This window comes from Thermobia domestica, chromosome 8 (assembly GCF_964235325.1).
Source record: "Thermobia domestica chromosome 8, izTheDome1.hap1.1, whole genome shotgun sequence".
Lineage (NCBI taxonomy): Eukaryota > Metazoa > Arthropoda > Insecta > Zygentoma > Lepismatidae > Thermobia > Thermobia domestica.
In genome coordinates, this window is record NC_137461.1 from 15,826,621 (window position 1) to 15,843,512 (window position 16,892).

General features: G+C 36.7%; 1 protein-coding gene across 1 annotated transcript in view; it reads right to left on the reverse strand.

The window, feature by feature from the left end:
- Positions 1–15,686, reverse strand: part of LOC145692707 (uncharacterized) — a 35,452-nt gene extending 19,766 nt beyond the window's left edge. Inside the window, exons 1-2 of the mRNA XM_081768117.1 lie at positions 15,509–15,686; positions 13,422–13,495 (exon numbers count right to left, since the gene is read on the reverse strand). Coding sequence (XP_081624243.1) covers positions 13,422–13,488 — 67 coding nt within the window. The 5' untranslated portion in view covers positions 13,489–13,495; positions 15,509–15,686. The remainder of the gene's footprint in view (positions 1–13,421; positions 13,496–15,508) is intronic.
- Positions 15,687–16,892: the final 1,206 nt, after the last annotated feature.

Here is a 16,892-nt window from a genome sequence, read left to right on the forward strand (position 1 = left end):
TATCTCCGGCAGTCTCCACGGGGAGGATACGTATTACTCGTATCAGCGTAAAGATGGCCGTCGCTAGCAGAGGATGTCTTGAGTGAAAAATAAATACAACATTAGTAAAAATCCTTTAAATCTATTGAAATATGAGATGACAGCTTTTCAGCTCTTAAATATATTTGTAAATATGAATATGCTTGATTTTAGCATAGTGTTTCACCTAATCAAATGTTTAGTTTATAGTAAAACATCAAACCTTTCAAAAATAATGCACGGAAACAAATACTCATGCACGTGGGAAACCTTTGTAAAAGCGCCACCATAGCGCAGCACCTGTTGACAGAAGACAAGGATCATTCATGTAGTTAAAAATACAGGTGCATGATACGTGTTTTTGTTGATTTCTGTGCCATTATCAGAATTAAGTATAGTGTGATATATATCTATTTAAAGCTTGAAGTTGTGTGAGAACAGTGGTAATGGAAATACTAGCAAATCCATCATAAGCGTGTAAATCGCATGAGAAACTAGTGTAGTGCTTTAAGTAAGTCAGGCAGTCCAAAGACCTGTGGTTTCAACCCTCTTCACCTCAACCACCCCCGTCATAAGATTTCATCGCGCTTCGAGGCGAGCCATGACAAAGTGAACAACCAGGATTTGTTTTAAAACAAGGACTGGGGTGGAGAGAGGTAATTCGGTTCTTGGTCGTGAAACTGTTGACGTCGAATCTGTGTGGAAGGCTTTGAAATGCGCACACAGCATCATGTACTGTGTGCTGATAAGAAACGAAGTGACAAATTAACGTCTTCTTCAATGAAATTTTTGTCAGTGTTAGTAACCGGTGTGCTAAAACTATAACACACACACACACACACACACACACACACATATATATATATATATATATATATATATATATATATATATATATATATATATATATATATATATATATATATATATATATATATATATATATATATATATAAAGTGCGAGAAAAGTAAACCATTTCTTTTCTGATAACTGAAATTTTCAGCGGTACGAAATGATCACAGAACATTGCGTGTAGGTGATCAACACCGAGGTCATTCACGACAGTGAATCCGTTTCGTTCTCAAATTAAGTGTCATCTTCCTTTCACTTATAAAGGGGATGATCGCGATAGACAGGGAATTTCGCGATCTTTTGAAATTCCACTAATGAAGAAGACACACAATAGTTTAAAATTTGGGATCGCAACGACATTCCCAATCTAAAGTCTCTTACTACTTCTTTACCGAGCGAAGTAGCTCAAGTGGTAGAGCGTTGGCTTCGCATTCGGGAGGTCGTGGGAGTAGTAGTCCCCCCGTTATATTGAGCCGAGTCAGCAAAAATTTTTGTGACGTCATAGGTCAAAGGTCAATGACCTTGCCCCGGGGTCAATGACCTAGGGGTACCTAGGACCACCCCCTCTAAATTTTGGCAGGGGTACCTTGGCCCACCCCCTAAATTTTGGCAGGGGTACATAGGACCACCCCCCTTAAATTTTGGAAATTGCCAAATTTAAAAATTTGGTATGGTAGCCTAGGACCACAGTATGTACCTCTATCAGTATTGGGGGTCTATGTCGTTCCCTTTTATGGGTAAAAAATTGCCAAAAAGTCAATTTTCGGAGGTTTTTGACCTAATTTATCCCCTTTGATGAGGTGTTATTACCTTATATAGTTATATGGGCGTATACAGGGGTCCATTCCCTTTCATAAGACATGGGTATATTAATGCACCCCTTGAAAAATTTGGGAGGGGTACCTTGGCCCACCCCTTAAATTTTGGAAATTGCCCAATATAAACATTGGGTATTATAGTACAGGACCCTAATATGTATTAGGTTAAATTTGGGTGGTTCACCTCATTCCCTTTTAGGGGTACCAAATTGCCAAAATATAAACGTAAGCAATACGTTGTACCACGTGTTTGGTTTTTGGCTCAATTTATCCCCTTTGATGAGATGTTATTAGCTTATATGGTTATATGGTCATGTATAGGGGTCCATTACCTTTCATAAGACATGGGCATATTAATGCACCCCGGGAGGGGTACCATGGCCCACCCCTTAAATTTTAGAAATTGCCCAATTTCAACATTGGGTATTATAGTATTGGACCCTAACATGTATTATGATAAATTTGGGTGGTCCACCTCGTTCCCTTTTAGGGGTACAAAATTGCCAAATTTTAGTACAACCACATGTTTGGTTTTTTGGCTCATTTTATTCCCTTGGATGAGGTCCTATTACCTTATATGGTTATATGGTCATGTATAGGGGTCCATTACCTTTCATAAGACATGGGTATATTAATGCACCCCGGGAGGGGTACCTTGGCCCACCCCTTAAATTTTGGAAATTGCCCAATTTCAACATTTGGTATTATAGTACAGGACCTCAATATGTATCATGATAAATTTGGATGGTCCACATCGTTCCCTTTTAGGGGTACAAAAATTGCCAAAATATAAACGTTGTACCACGTGTTTGTTTTTTTGGTCCATTTTATCCCCTTTGATGAGATTCTATGATTACAGGGATTCATTTCCTATCATAAGACATGGGCACCCTTCTTAAATTTTGGCAATGGGGGTCCACTGAAATTGTCCAATTGAAGCATAGTACAGGACCTCAATATGTTTCGGTGGTCCTATTACCAAATTTGTTTAGTACAACCACGTGTTTGGTTATTGACTCAATGTATCCTATTTGATAAGGTATTATACCCCTTTCAATTTGGTAGGACCCTTCGGGTGTAGTACAGTCACGTGATCGATGATTTGGTTTTGATGCACGACGAGGTCCCTGGTCAATGTTCTCTAGGAATTAGGTGGAAACTTTGAACAAGATTCTTGGCATTTAAAACTTTTTTTTCAACTTTTCAAACTAAAAAAATCAAAACAAAAATTGAAACGAAAACTTTTAAACAAAAATCTTGAAACTAAAAATTTTTCAAAACAAAAATTTGAAACGAAAAATTTAAAACAAAAATTTCGAAACAAAAATTTTCAACAAAAAATTTGAAACGAAAAATTTTCAAACAAAAAATTTTGAAACAATAAATTTACAAACAAAAAAAAATTTGAAACGAAAAAATTTTTAAACAAAATTTGAAACAAAAATTTTGAAACAAAAAAAAATTTTAAACAAAATTTTTGAAACAAAAATTACAAAACAAATTTCAAACGAAAAATTTTCAAATAGAATTTAAATCAAACAGTGATCAGCTTTCACGGTTAACCGTTAAACTTTATCCGGTTTTTAACTATTCGATTAACAAATAAACGGTTTTCAACTATTCGATTAACAAATAAACGGTTTTCAACTATTCCATAAACACATGAACGGATTTTTCCTTTTCACACCAGTGAGTGCAAGAATTGTTGTACTCGCTTTAAATACGCATCATTTTTGAAACAAGGTGTTAGTGTTCATCATGGATACACAGTGGAAACATCCATTTACCTGTATTCTCGCAGGGCCTAGTGGGTGTGGAAAAACGTATTTTGTGAAGCGATTACTGTCACATCTCCCAACCATGATCAATGCAAAATTTCGTAAGATATACTGGTATTATGCAGAATGGCAAGACGTGTATGCAACAATGCCAGTTCCAGTAGAATTTCACGAAGAACTTCCACGAATGAAAGATTTTCAGCCTCAAGATGGACCACATTTGATTATTATTGATGACCATATGCGAGAAGTGAATAGTGATATTGTTGATATGTTCACAAAAGGATCACATCATCGAAATATTAGTGTGATTTTTATAACACAAAATGTATTTCATCAAAGTAAAGCAAATAGAAATATGAGTTTAAATTGTTCGTATTTGGTGTTGTTTAAAAATCCACGTGACAAGTCACAAATCAAGCATATGAGTTATCAAATCATGCCTGAGCATCCACTGTTTCTACAAGAAAGTTATGCAGACGCAACAAGAAATCCACATGGTTATTTACTGATGGATCTTAAACAAGATACCCCCGATGAAATGCGATTTCGTACAAATATTTTTCCCGACGATTTGCATCATTATGTTTACGTACCAACAAAACATGTTTAAATTATTGTGCATGTGAAAAGAATGACTTAGTCTGTCACGATGTCTCCTACAGTGAAACACGCTGATCTGCTACGTGCTCTGCACAAAGCTAAACCAAGATTGCGTAAAGCTATTATTGCCAATGCAGACGCTTCATTAATTCATAGTATTTGTGAATGTTGTTATAATGTCTTAAAAGGCAATGTTCCACTGACAAGTGCGCAGAAGTCAAGATTAAAGCGTTACAAGAACACGCTCCGCTATCTCGTAGACAATACAAAATCATTGGATAAAGAGAAGAAACATTTAGCCGTACAACAAGGAGGATTCTTACCTGCATTACTTGCACCTATTGTAGGAAGTGTGTTATCCAGTATTTTGTTTAAACAATAAACTTCATGGAACATAGCAAGAAGATGGTTTTAGTACCACCAGAAATGCTTCAACGAATGCATGCATCATCATCCCGTGTGAGTGAAAATCGAGAATCTAATCTCGATCGTGAAATGCAATCTATATTGAATACATCGTATCCAAGTGATGAAAAAAAATGGAATCAGTACAATAGAATATTACAGAAATATCTTTATGTGATACGTAAACAAGAAGAACCAATACCACTTACAATTACATCAATGAAACCTGATGGTGACGTCCCGAATGTTGACGATAGCACGAAACAAGAAATTTTAGCCGCAATACCACAAATGTATCGTAAGAAAGCCGAACTACTATTCCGTCGTTTAAAACAAGATGACGCAATTACGTGGGATCATAAAGGAACAGTGTACATCAACGATAATAAACTACATGGATCCAATATTGTAGATTTAATGTGCGATGTGACTCGACCGAGGAAACATTCTAATCCTCAAGGCTGGGAATTGTTTTGCAACTACCTTGCATCGTCAAACACACCTCAAGAATTGATTGGTAATCCACGAAGATTAAACTATATTGTCAAGCATAATAGTACAACAGCATCTGAAGGATCTGCACCACCAAAACCGGCACCTGAATTATTTTCTTCCGGAGAAGAAGAAGAAGAAGAAGACGATGATGATGTTTTAGAAGTCCGACCAAACAGAAAACGTATCATTCCACAATGGTCAACGTACAAACCATGAACAAAAAGTTGAAATCCATTTATTACAATCCAGCACATCCTGCATCGTTTTCTACTGCAAAGAAATTATGGCAAGCCACAGGAAAATCTATACCTCTAGCCAAAATAAAACTTTGGTTAAACAAACAACCTACCTACACGTTACATCGTCCTGTACGTCGTCGTTTCCGTAGAGATTTTTATCTTGTCAACAATATTGATGATCAATGGGAATGTGATTTAAATGATTTACAATCACTTCAAAACTATAATGACAATTACCGCTATATTCTTACAGTGATTGATGTGTTTAGTCGGTACGGGTGGGCTGTACCACTAAAATCAAAAAGTGCCGAGGATATAGTGAATGCATTTGAAATGATTTTCCAGGAGAGGAAACCAATTGTACTACGTAGTGATCAAGGAACTGAATTTACCAACAAGACAGTACAAAAGTTTCTCAGAAAACACAACGTGCAACATGTTACAACAAAGGATCCAGATATTAAAGCCAGCATCGCAGAAAGATTTAATCAGACATTGAAACATCGTATGTGGAAATACTTTACCAAATATCAAACATACAATTACATCAAAGTATTGCCTTTACTTGTAAAAGCATACAATGAAAGTCGGCATTCCAGTATTAAAATGGCACCTGCAAACGTTTCTCAGGACAATTTACTGGAGGTGTGGCATAACTTATACGACAAAAAGCTACAACGTTCAAAACAAGATACGGATTTGTCTGTTGGTGATACTGTTCGTATAAGTAAAACAAAACGTATCTTTGACAAGGGTTACCTCGAGAACTGGACTTGGGAAATATTCAGAGTAAAAGCCATTGTACCAAGAAACCCACCAGTGTATCGACTAGAGGATTTAAATCATCAACTTATCGATGGTGTTTTCTACAGAGAAGAATTACAACCAGTACCGCTCCCTTCGACGTTCCTCATCGATAAAATATTACGTACAAGAACAAAAGGTCGCAGAAAGGAGTATCTCGTCCAGTGGAAAGGATATCCTTCCTCATTCAATTCGTGGATCCCTGCAACTTCATTGAAGAAGAAGAAGAAGAATGGAACCTGATCAAGATTTTTACGTTACACTTCCCAGTAATAGTTCCATGGATTATTTTCCAGAAAATACATTGACTTCATATATTACGAAATTACAACGACGTGTAGAGTTTCGCCAGAAATGGGATGTGGCAATTGTAGAGATTCATTATCCACATTCTTTGCTGAACATTAACAGTAAAAACAATAAAATATATTACAAATCATCAAGTAGTAATGATCAGGAACCGTGGAAGGTTGTAATGATCCCTGTACGCTATTATAACAATATACGGGATCTTATTCATGCAATTAATATACATCATAAAGAAACCAATTTATTTATATCTCATGACGCAACTAATAATATATGCCTCATAAGACATCCCAAAAAGGAAATCCATACTTCTGTACAATTGTCACCAAGTGTTAGTTTAATGCTTGGATTTGACCCGAAAAGTGATTTAAAAGATATGGAAAAGGGACAATATACACCGGATGTACGATTAGGCTTACCATCACAAATGTACGTCTATTGTGACATTATTGAATCTGTCATTGTTGGAGATACAATGGTACCCTTGCTACGAATTGTCAACATGGATCCTGTGAATCATACTTTTGGAAGTCATGCAGTACAAATCTTTAATCCTGCACATTATGTTCCGGTGGAAAAAATGAATTTTGAGCAAATACAAATCGATATAAGGGATAGCACAGGTCATCCTATGCCATTCACCTTTGGAACGGTGTGTACAAAACTACATTTCCGTCGTCGTCGTCATGACTGATCCGTATTTGCAATACTACCAAAAACAAGCGTTATCCGGTATCGGCAACGTCTATGTGGGAAGTCCCTATCAAGCAGGACATGGCATTGGAAGTTTCCTTGGTGGCTTATTTCGTTCAGTGTTACCACTTGTGAAGCAAGGCGCTAAAACTGTGGGAAAAGAATTATTAAAATCAGGTGCCAATATGATTAATGATGTTGTGATCTCGAATCAACCGCTGGAAGAATCGTTTCATCAACGGATGCAAGAGGCAAAAACGAATTTACAAGAAAAAGCTAAAAACAAGTTGAAAACTATGCTGGGAAGTGGATATCATAAACGAAAATGGGATGACTGCTCTCAGTTTGAGGTTGACCTTCCAACGATCAACAACACCATCAATCCTACAAAGAGACGTAAATTATCACATAAGAAGAAGAAGAGATCATTGGCATCGTCACCAGATATTTTTGATTAATTCAACGATGGCTTTCTTACATCATCAATCCTGTGAATGTGTAAAAAGTGAATTGGACATTTTTTCAACGTTGCCCACGCAAACCAGTGTTCTGGACAATCGTATTATTGGCTACAAACCAATTAGTTCAATAGCTGAAAATTCACCAATAGAATTTGTAGTGAGTGGTAGCAGTGATGAATATATTGATTTACCACAAACCTTATTATACATCCAAGCACAAATTGTGAAACCAGATGGTTCCTCCTTCACCGAAACGGATAAAGCAATTGCACCTGTCAATGATTTTCTAAATGCTATGTTTAGTGAAGTACAAATCTACTTGAACAATAAACTGATTTCATTTCCGTCACATAATCATCCATATCGTTCGTACCTGGAAAAACTACTCAATTATAGTGATGGAGCTAAAAATACACATTTACAAACAGCAATGTGGTTTCAAGATACGGCTGGTCATATGAACGCAACCACAAGTGAGAACAAAGGATTTCAACAACGCTATGAACTGACAAAACAAAGTATGAAATTCGATATGATTGGACATCTTCATTGTGACATTTTTAATCAAGATAAATTTTTAATTCATGGAGTGGAATTACGTGTGAAACTTATTCCTGCAAAGCCAAACTTTTGTCTCATGGCCGGTGAAAGTGGTGTCAGTGCAAAAATCAATATTCTAGATGCATCGTTGCAGGTGAAAAAAGTCAGCATCAGCCCTAGTGTCAAATTGGCACACAATAAAATTTTACAATCTACACCGGCAAAGTATCCTCTGACAAGGGTTCAAATGAAATCATTTACCATCCCGAAGGATATACAATCCAAAACTATTGATAACCTGTTTATGGGAACATTGCCAAATCGTATTATTGTAGGATTTACATCGAATGAAGCATCCAGTGGAACTATTACCACCAATCCATTTGAATTTCAACATCTAAACATTAATTTCTTTACATTGTACGTGGATGGAAAAGCTGTACCTTCAAAACCATTGCAACCCAACTTTGAAGAAAATCTCTACATTTCATCGTACCACACATTGTTCTCAGGCTCTGGCATACATTTTACCAATACTGGAAATACAATTTCAAGAGCCGACTACAAGAATGGATATACACTGTTTGTATTTGACCTAACTCCCGATTCTTCTGCTGGAGATTGTCACTATTGGAATTTACAACGACATGGAGCCATCCGATTGGAAGTTCATTTCCAAGAGAAATTAGCAGCACCTGCAAACTGTATTGTGTATGGAGAGTTTTCCTCACTCCTAGAGATAGACCACCAGCGCAACATTATCCTGGACTTTTAAATTACAAGGTACGTATACGTTATGTATCATTTCCATTCACGATGTTGAATACATTACAATTAGCTAGTGCTTTAAACGGTAGTCCATTATTCAGAAATCATTTTACCGGGGTATTTGCAAGCGATGAGTTGCCCTCACGGATTTCTCTTCCTCTGGCAATCATTGTAAATACAGATCCATCCACAAAACTAGGAAGTCATTGGATTGCAATTTATATTGATCATCGCGGTGTTGGAGAATATTTTGACAGCTATGGCCTTCCTCCTTATGTACCACAACATGTTGCATTCTTAAAACTTCATTGTATATACTATAAATATAATAATAGCCAAATGCAAAGTCTTGGTTCATCCGTATGTGGCTATTATGCTTATTTTTATTTGTGCTGTAAAGCCCAAGGAAAATCTCTGCGTGAAATTCAATATTTGTTCACAACAGTACCCATGGTTAATGATCGTAGACTGTTGCAATATACCTTCCAGGTAATTTTATCATATTTATCATTGTAAGTGTATTTGTTTTATCATCATCTATTTCTATACTAATCATCTTTTTCCTCGTTCTTTTTTACAGAATTCACAATACGAAGCTTTGCAAACGGGTGCTATGCTGCAAAACATGGAAACAAATCATTACAATCAAGAAGAGGAGGCAGTCTAATGAAGAAACCCAGCTCAATATACAAACATTGTCAATAAGAAAGAAAAAGAAGAAACCAGAAATATGAATAAAATACAATTTATACTTATTTATGTGTTTTTATTGTCCATTCCATATACAACGTTATCAGATTCTCCTAAAGAACTGTGCGATATAAGACGAGAACCCTGTGCAAAGTTTCCACATAATTCCTAGAGAACATTGACCAGGGACCTCGTCGCGCATTAAAACCAAATCATCGATCACGTGACTGTACTACACCCGAAGGGTCCTACCAAATTGAAAGGGGATACCCATCCATACCTTATAACCTTAATTGAGTCAATAACCAAACACGTGGTTGTACTAAACAAATTTGGTAATAGGACCACCGAAACATATTGAGGTCCTGTACTATGCTTCAATTGGACAATTTCAGTGGACCCCCATTGCCAAAATTTAAGAAGGGTGCCCATATCTTATGATAGGAAATAGATCGCTGTAATCATAGGATCTCATCAAAGGGGATAAAATGGACCAAAAAAACAAACACGTGGTACAACGTTTATATTTTGGCAATTTTTGTACCCCTAAAAGGGAACGATGTGGACCATCCAAATTTATCATGATACATATTGAGGTCCTGTACTATAATACCAAATGTTGAAATTGGGCAATTTCCAAAATTTAAGGGGTGGGCCAAGGTACCCCTCCCGGGGTGCACCAATGTACCCATGTCTTATAATAGATAATGGACCCCTATACATGACCATATAATCATATAAGGTAATAGGACCTCATCCAAGGGAATAAAATGAGCCAAAAAACCAAACATGTGGTTGTACTAAAATTTGGCAATTTTGTACCCCTAAAAGGGAACGAGGTGGACCACCCAAATTTATCATAATACATGTTAGGGTCCAATACTATAATACCCAATGTTGAAATTGGGCAATTTCCAAAATTTAAGGGGTGGGCCATGGTACCCCTCCCGGGGTGCATTAATATACCCATGTCTTATGAAAGGTAATGGACCCCTATACATGACCATATAACCATATAAGCTAATAACATCTCATCAAAGGGGATAAATTGAGCCAAAAACCAAACACGTGGTACAACGTATTGCTTACGTTTATATTTTGGCAATTTGGTACCCCTAGAAGGGAATGAGGTGGACCATCCAAATTTAACCTAATACATATTAGGGTCCTGTACTATAATACCCAATGTTTATATTGGGCAATTTCCAAAATTTAAGGGGTGGGCCAAGGTACCCCTCCCAAATTTCTCAAGGGGTGCACAAATATACCCATGTCTTATAAAAGGTAATGAACCCCTGTATACGCCCATATAACTATATAAGGTAATAACACCTCATCAAAGGGGATAAATTAGGTCAAAAACCCCCGAAATTTGACTTTTTGGCAATTTTTTACCCATGAAAGGGAACGACATAGACACCCAATACTGATAGAGGTACATACTATGGTCCTAGGCTACCATACCAAATTTTTAGATTTGGCAATTTCCAAAATTTAAGGGGGGTGGTCCTATGTACCCCTGCCAAAATTTAGGGGGTGGGCCAAGGTACCCCTGCCAAAATTTAGAGGGGGTGGTCCTAGGTACCCCTAGGTCATTGACCCCGGGCCAAGGTCATTGACCTTTGACCTATGACGTCACAAAATTTTTGCTGACTCGGCTCAATATAACGGGGGGACTACTACTGTGGGTTCGAATCCCGCTGCCGACCATCCTGACTGAGGTTTTCCAGGGTTTCCCTCAGTCCTACCAGGCAAATGCCGGGATGGTACGTACTAAACAGTCCCTGGCCGATACCTTCCCAAATCCTTTCCATTGTTATTGTTGTTGTTGGATATCCAGTGTAAAATGGCCTCGGAGATGTATCTGGTGATTGTTAAATAAATTTAAAAAAGAAGAACTTGCTATTTACGGTAAGATGACTAAGTAGCAGTTTTTATTCTAGAACTTCTTGGTAGCAAGAGCTAAAATCAAGAAGGTGGCTGTATCATCAATGGGAAGAGATGAGACCCCCGAGGGAGCACCATAGCTTGGACCAACTCCAGTGAAGATTTGGAAATCAGAGAGGGACCGGAAATCGCGTCTGTAGAATTTTAAAAGAAGAAAATTCAAAATCGTAAAAAGGCCTAAAATAGTAAAACGTGTGAAAATTATTTTTTCTTCTTCTCTGTGTGTATATACATAAAAGTGTATCGCTTTTCGCGTGTGAAATATTAAAATCTTCTGATCCAATGGAAGTTGTGTTACATTCTTCACCAGGAGTTCCTCTCAGGTATGTGTCACAATTCTATGTAATATGTTTTCTTTCCAGCTGTTCGGAGATGCAGAAAGCCATTACGGCATGATTACAGCTAACATACGTGCTAGTTGTGTGAGTGGTATTATTGGTACGTAAAACCTGAAGTAAAACCATATAGTGCCTGAAATCTAGAGTCTCATTACATTCTATTAAAATAAAGTAACTTCATTTTGTTCAGATAATTAACTTATAATTTTTGCTCCACCGCTTTCATTTTGCTCTACCACATTTATTTGAATACTTTATGTCATTTGCATATTAGTTTAAGATCGATTCTCATTTGCACATGATTTTCTTATGCAAATTGTAACGGCCTTCAGCCGTTCGAAAGGCAGCCTCTCTGCCTCTTCTTCCCCCTCTTTACAATTGAAAGAGAAAGAGCAGACAGACACTCTAATATTGATAATAAATAATCGTGATAATCAAACAAAGACATCAATACCGAAGTTGATGATTTTGCAGAAGACACCCTACTTCTCGTTCCTCATTCTCTCCCCTCTTTTGTTCTAGTACTTCTCTCTGCCTTTCTCTTACTATAGTACACACACACTGCCAACATTTAGTAACATTTCATGTACCTGCACTTCAAATATTACCTATGGAAGAACTCCTGCAACATCTTAAAATCAGGACTCTGGGAGTACGCAGAAATAACTCTGATCTGAACTTTCTTGAGAAAAATAAACACACTGCTGAACAAGACTGCACATATTTAATAAAAACATATAAAAACACGTGCAAATGTGTTTTTATTAAATAAGTGCAATCTTGTTCAGCAGTGTGTTTATTTTTCTGACTTTATTTGCAAGACATATGACTATGATTGTGTGTCAGTTTGAAATTTTTTCATAAAATAGTTATAGAAACTTAAGATTCGAAACATTATTTCAGGAACTATCCTTACCTGTCCCTCCCCGCATAACCCGGAATATCCACCTATTACATCTTGCCCGCCCTATTTTGACAGTTATACAGAGATCTCTTTGTTACAGAATAACGAACAGTTGTAATCAATTCATGTGGACATTTTTTCGAGCTACACGATGTCTGAAACGGCAATTAAACGAGTTCTGGCGAAATCATATTTCTTTTCACTATTTGTGGACACTGTTCTTTTATTTTGTTTATTTTTCTGTTTGTTAACATTTCCCTGCGTAAAATAATAAAGTTATGCTGTATATGGGAATTTGTTTAATAAATAAATAAATAAATAAACGTAAGAAAAATTCCCTTTATACCTTTTCGAAAAATTAATGTAAAAATATCTCAGGAAAGGGATTTTTCCAGAGATTGGCATCACTAAGTGGTTTCCCCCCTATTTTCAATACATGTAGCCTGAAAACATTTTTTCATTCAAACCCTTTTCCCTAAAAAAGAGGACGAAACAATTTATGAGCTGCAAGCCATAGATACCACGATTTCTTTTAAAAGTGGAAACAAGCGTTGCCTGCCGAGATAATTTAACATAAACAAAACGTAAGTTTCGTGTATGTGAAAAACAACCTTTCTACGAAATCCCGAGGTACCATCCACATGAAATACTATTTTGTGAAGTCATTTAATCAGGAAACTTAACTGTTAAGTGTAAGAGTCAAGGTAAATATTAGTTAATCAATAAGAAAATGTAAAAATTGTAAACTTAGTACTTACGTGACATTACATCAGCTACACACATAAGTGCCACGGCTACAAATATTGCCCATGTTGCTGCTGCCATCTTTAGCCTAAAAGTAAAAGAATTCAAGAAATGAACAACCTTAAGGAAATTGTAATTTACAATCGTTTTAATTATCTGGTGCAAGAGATTTTTTAAATGAATGAGTGGGTAACACAAGGTTGCATTAGATGGGCGAGTGAGAAGCATCGTGACATCGTTCGGAAATTAGTTATTATTAATATTATTATTTGTTTCTATGCGTCCACCTACTTATTGATTTGCGAAGTCGAACCGGAACTGTTTCTGCAACAGAGATACACGCCAATTTGTTTTCCTGCTTCTCAAAAAAATCGATAAGTGAATAAACAGTCAACACGAGGGGCGCAAATCTGTCTTCAACATTGAAGGGTACAAGTAAGACAATTGTCTTTTTCTTCTTTTTTTTTGGGGGGGGGGTAAATGATGCTCAAAGTATTTGTGATGTTGAAAAACAATCCTGTGGAGGATCAGCGAGCAGAGTTGTTTTCAACATTGGGAGGCGGGCAGATTTGAGGCTTATTCGGAAGGGGGGACATCAATTTGATCTCATTTTCCTTTGTGGCAATCGGACACAAATCATCACGTTTCTCGCCCCCCCCCCAATGAAAACATTTCAAATCGGATTATTGGGGGGACAGTCCTCCCAGTTCCAAGATTGGAGGGGACATGTCCCCCTCATTCCCCAAGGTTTGCACCAATGGTCAACACATAATAAAAATAAATAGTATGAATGTAATGTATGCTTCAGCATAACTCTAGAACGCACGGAGCAACTTAAACCAAACTTGACATAGATACATATGACTTACAATCTGTAAAATTCACTGTGGGGTTAGGGATGGAAAAGGTTTGGCATGTAAAATCAGTCGAAAACAACAATTTTTAAGGTCGCTGTGGGGCCGCGGTGGCTCAGAGGTAGAGCGTTCACCTCTGGTGCTTGGGGTCTCGGGTTCGATCCCAGCCCCCGCCAAGTGAATTTTGTGGTGGACAAACACCATGTGCGTGGGTTTTCTCGGGGTTCTCCCGTTTCCTCACACTTTCTTCATTCCATCATTTCATCCATTTCTCATAATCACCGTCTCCTTTAGCCTAACCGGCATAACCGTGGGACGTAAAACTCAAAGATTTCATTTCATTTTTTAAGGTCGCTGAGATGAATGGTGACACCCTCGATGTCGTTTAAGTTCATCCTACATCGTCATAGGGAATGAAAAAAGGTAAAACTAGAATTACTGATGTTGTTTAAGAACGCAAGGGGTTTGTGGGTTTACGTCGCCCTTAACTTAGCTGATACGCAAAAATAAACACGTATCATGTTAAAATATTTATACGAACACCTCAAATGGTGTTCACGTGGAAGCTTGAACTCCACCCTTGAGAATTTCAGCGTACGCCACTGGTTTCAAGAATATATTCCATTTCTCATCTCTAATCTTTCTATTAAATCAGAAGTGGTAGAAATAAAATACCACATTCGGTTTCAACATTAATTGAAAAACTACCGGGTACGCAAAAAGAACTTCATGTACACGTGACACCCTAGTTGTTAATAGGAAAGAAGGCGCATTTGAATTGTGAAAAATGTAATGTTCCAAGAATCAGTCCCCTCTAACTATCAAATTTGAGTCTAAGAAGTGAAGTTTGTTCAAAATATGACTTCTGAGATTGCGGAAACCCATAGGAGAATGAATTTATGTCAGAGTGGTAGAATATTCACACTGAGTGACTCGCGGGCACATTTTGTAATGGTTTACGTCAACGCAACGCAAAATTAGCAATTTAGTTTGCGATAATCGGCATAGCAGTTATAATGATATTTTATTATTATTATTATTATTATTATTATTATTATTATTATTATTATTATTATTATTATTATTATTATTATTATTATTATTATTATTATTATTTGCAGTGATTTACGTAGAATTTTACTTAAACATGTACAGAATATGGCTCTCCGTTGTAATTCTCACGAAATGGAACTACCCAAAAAGGCTGCCCTACCTATTGAATTAGGATTTAACAAACAAACACTTACAAGTTTCTACTGAAATATATCAAAAGTTTCGTCTGCAATGGTCACAACAAACTACATGATTTGAACTTCATTGACAGCTTATATATGAAATAAGTTGTTAAAAGAAGAAGTACGCGCTTGCAAAAATTAAATTTTCCTGTTGCATCCTTCATCAGTACGAAGAAGCTATCTTTGTATGTCAGTAGGGGAAATCACCTGTGAAATTGCCAATAACATGAACGAGGAAAGTCGTGCTGAAATATACGACAATGTTTTAAATTCTTATCACGTTGTTAATCTAGAGCTCGCGTTTTATTTTCATCTATAAGGAAAAGATGGTATGTTTTGATCAGGTTTAAACTGATTGAGGGGGATTTATGTTTCTTTTATACAGTCCAATGCACCTGGCGGCTTTAACTTGTTGCTTTTCTTGTGTCGTAGCAGCCACAGCATTGGATTTTGCTTTGCGCGTGTCACTTTGTCAGCATTCATGATGGTTTCTTCTTCCAGCTACGTCATTGTCATTTGCATACTTTCTTCACACAAGTGTGGTAATCAGAAAAATTCTACGTAAACGCATGTTTATTCATTTATTGACAAAATTAATGCGATTTCTTCTCCAAATACAAGAGGGTGTATGTGAATAGTTAAAGTGTATACCAAAATTTCTTCCAGTATATTTTTTCACGGGGGAATGAGAGTGAATTGGGTGCACTGAAACCCTATTTGCTAAGGGACTTTTCCTACGGAAGACTGACATATAATTTCATGTTTAATTTACCTTGGTTCTGCAGAGCAGCTGTTCAACTCCAGGGTGAGCGGAGATCCCCCCCTCACCCGGAAGTATACCTGGAAACAATACTAGACAATTTACCGCCTAGTGCAATGCCATTATTTGCCGCCTCCTTTCTCCAGAAAGAAAAAAATCTTGAAAACCACAGTGTTAAGTATGCTACTCCATCATAAATAACGAAGGGGAGAGAAACTACACTCAGAAAGGTCTAAACACTACAAATACAATCTCATTGTGTCTGTTTTCTCTTTAAATAATAATTTATTACGTTAGTGAGAGATAAACCAAACACATCTGCTGAGGAAAGATGGTAATCCATTTAAAAAAAATTCAATATCGAGCTTCAACCTCAATATATCACTTTGCAACTAGCTCTTTTATCTTTATTTCTTAATTTTCCTTCTACATCTGTTAAAGAATATTTTTAATAAAACTTATTTCCACTTTCAATGATAACGGACTTATTTGTGACAAAGGCAAGACTACTTTCCATATCAAAACCGATAACTAACTAAATGGAACAGGTGTTGGCTACTGTTAGAGAATTGAGTTCTTGTATTTGATAACAATGAAGCAACTTACTCTGGAATTTGTTTGACCATTTGCTTTAGC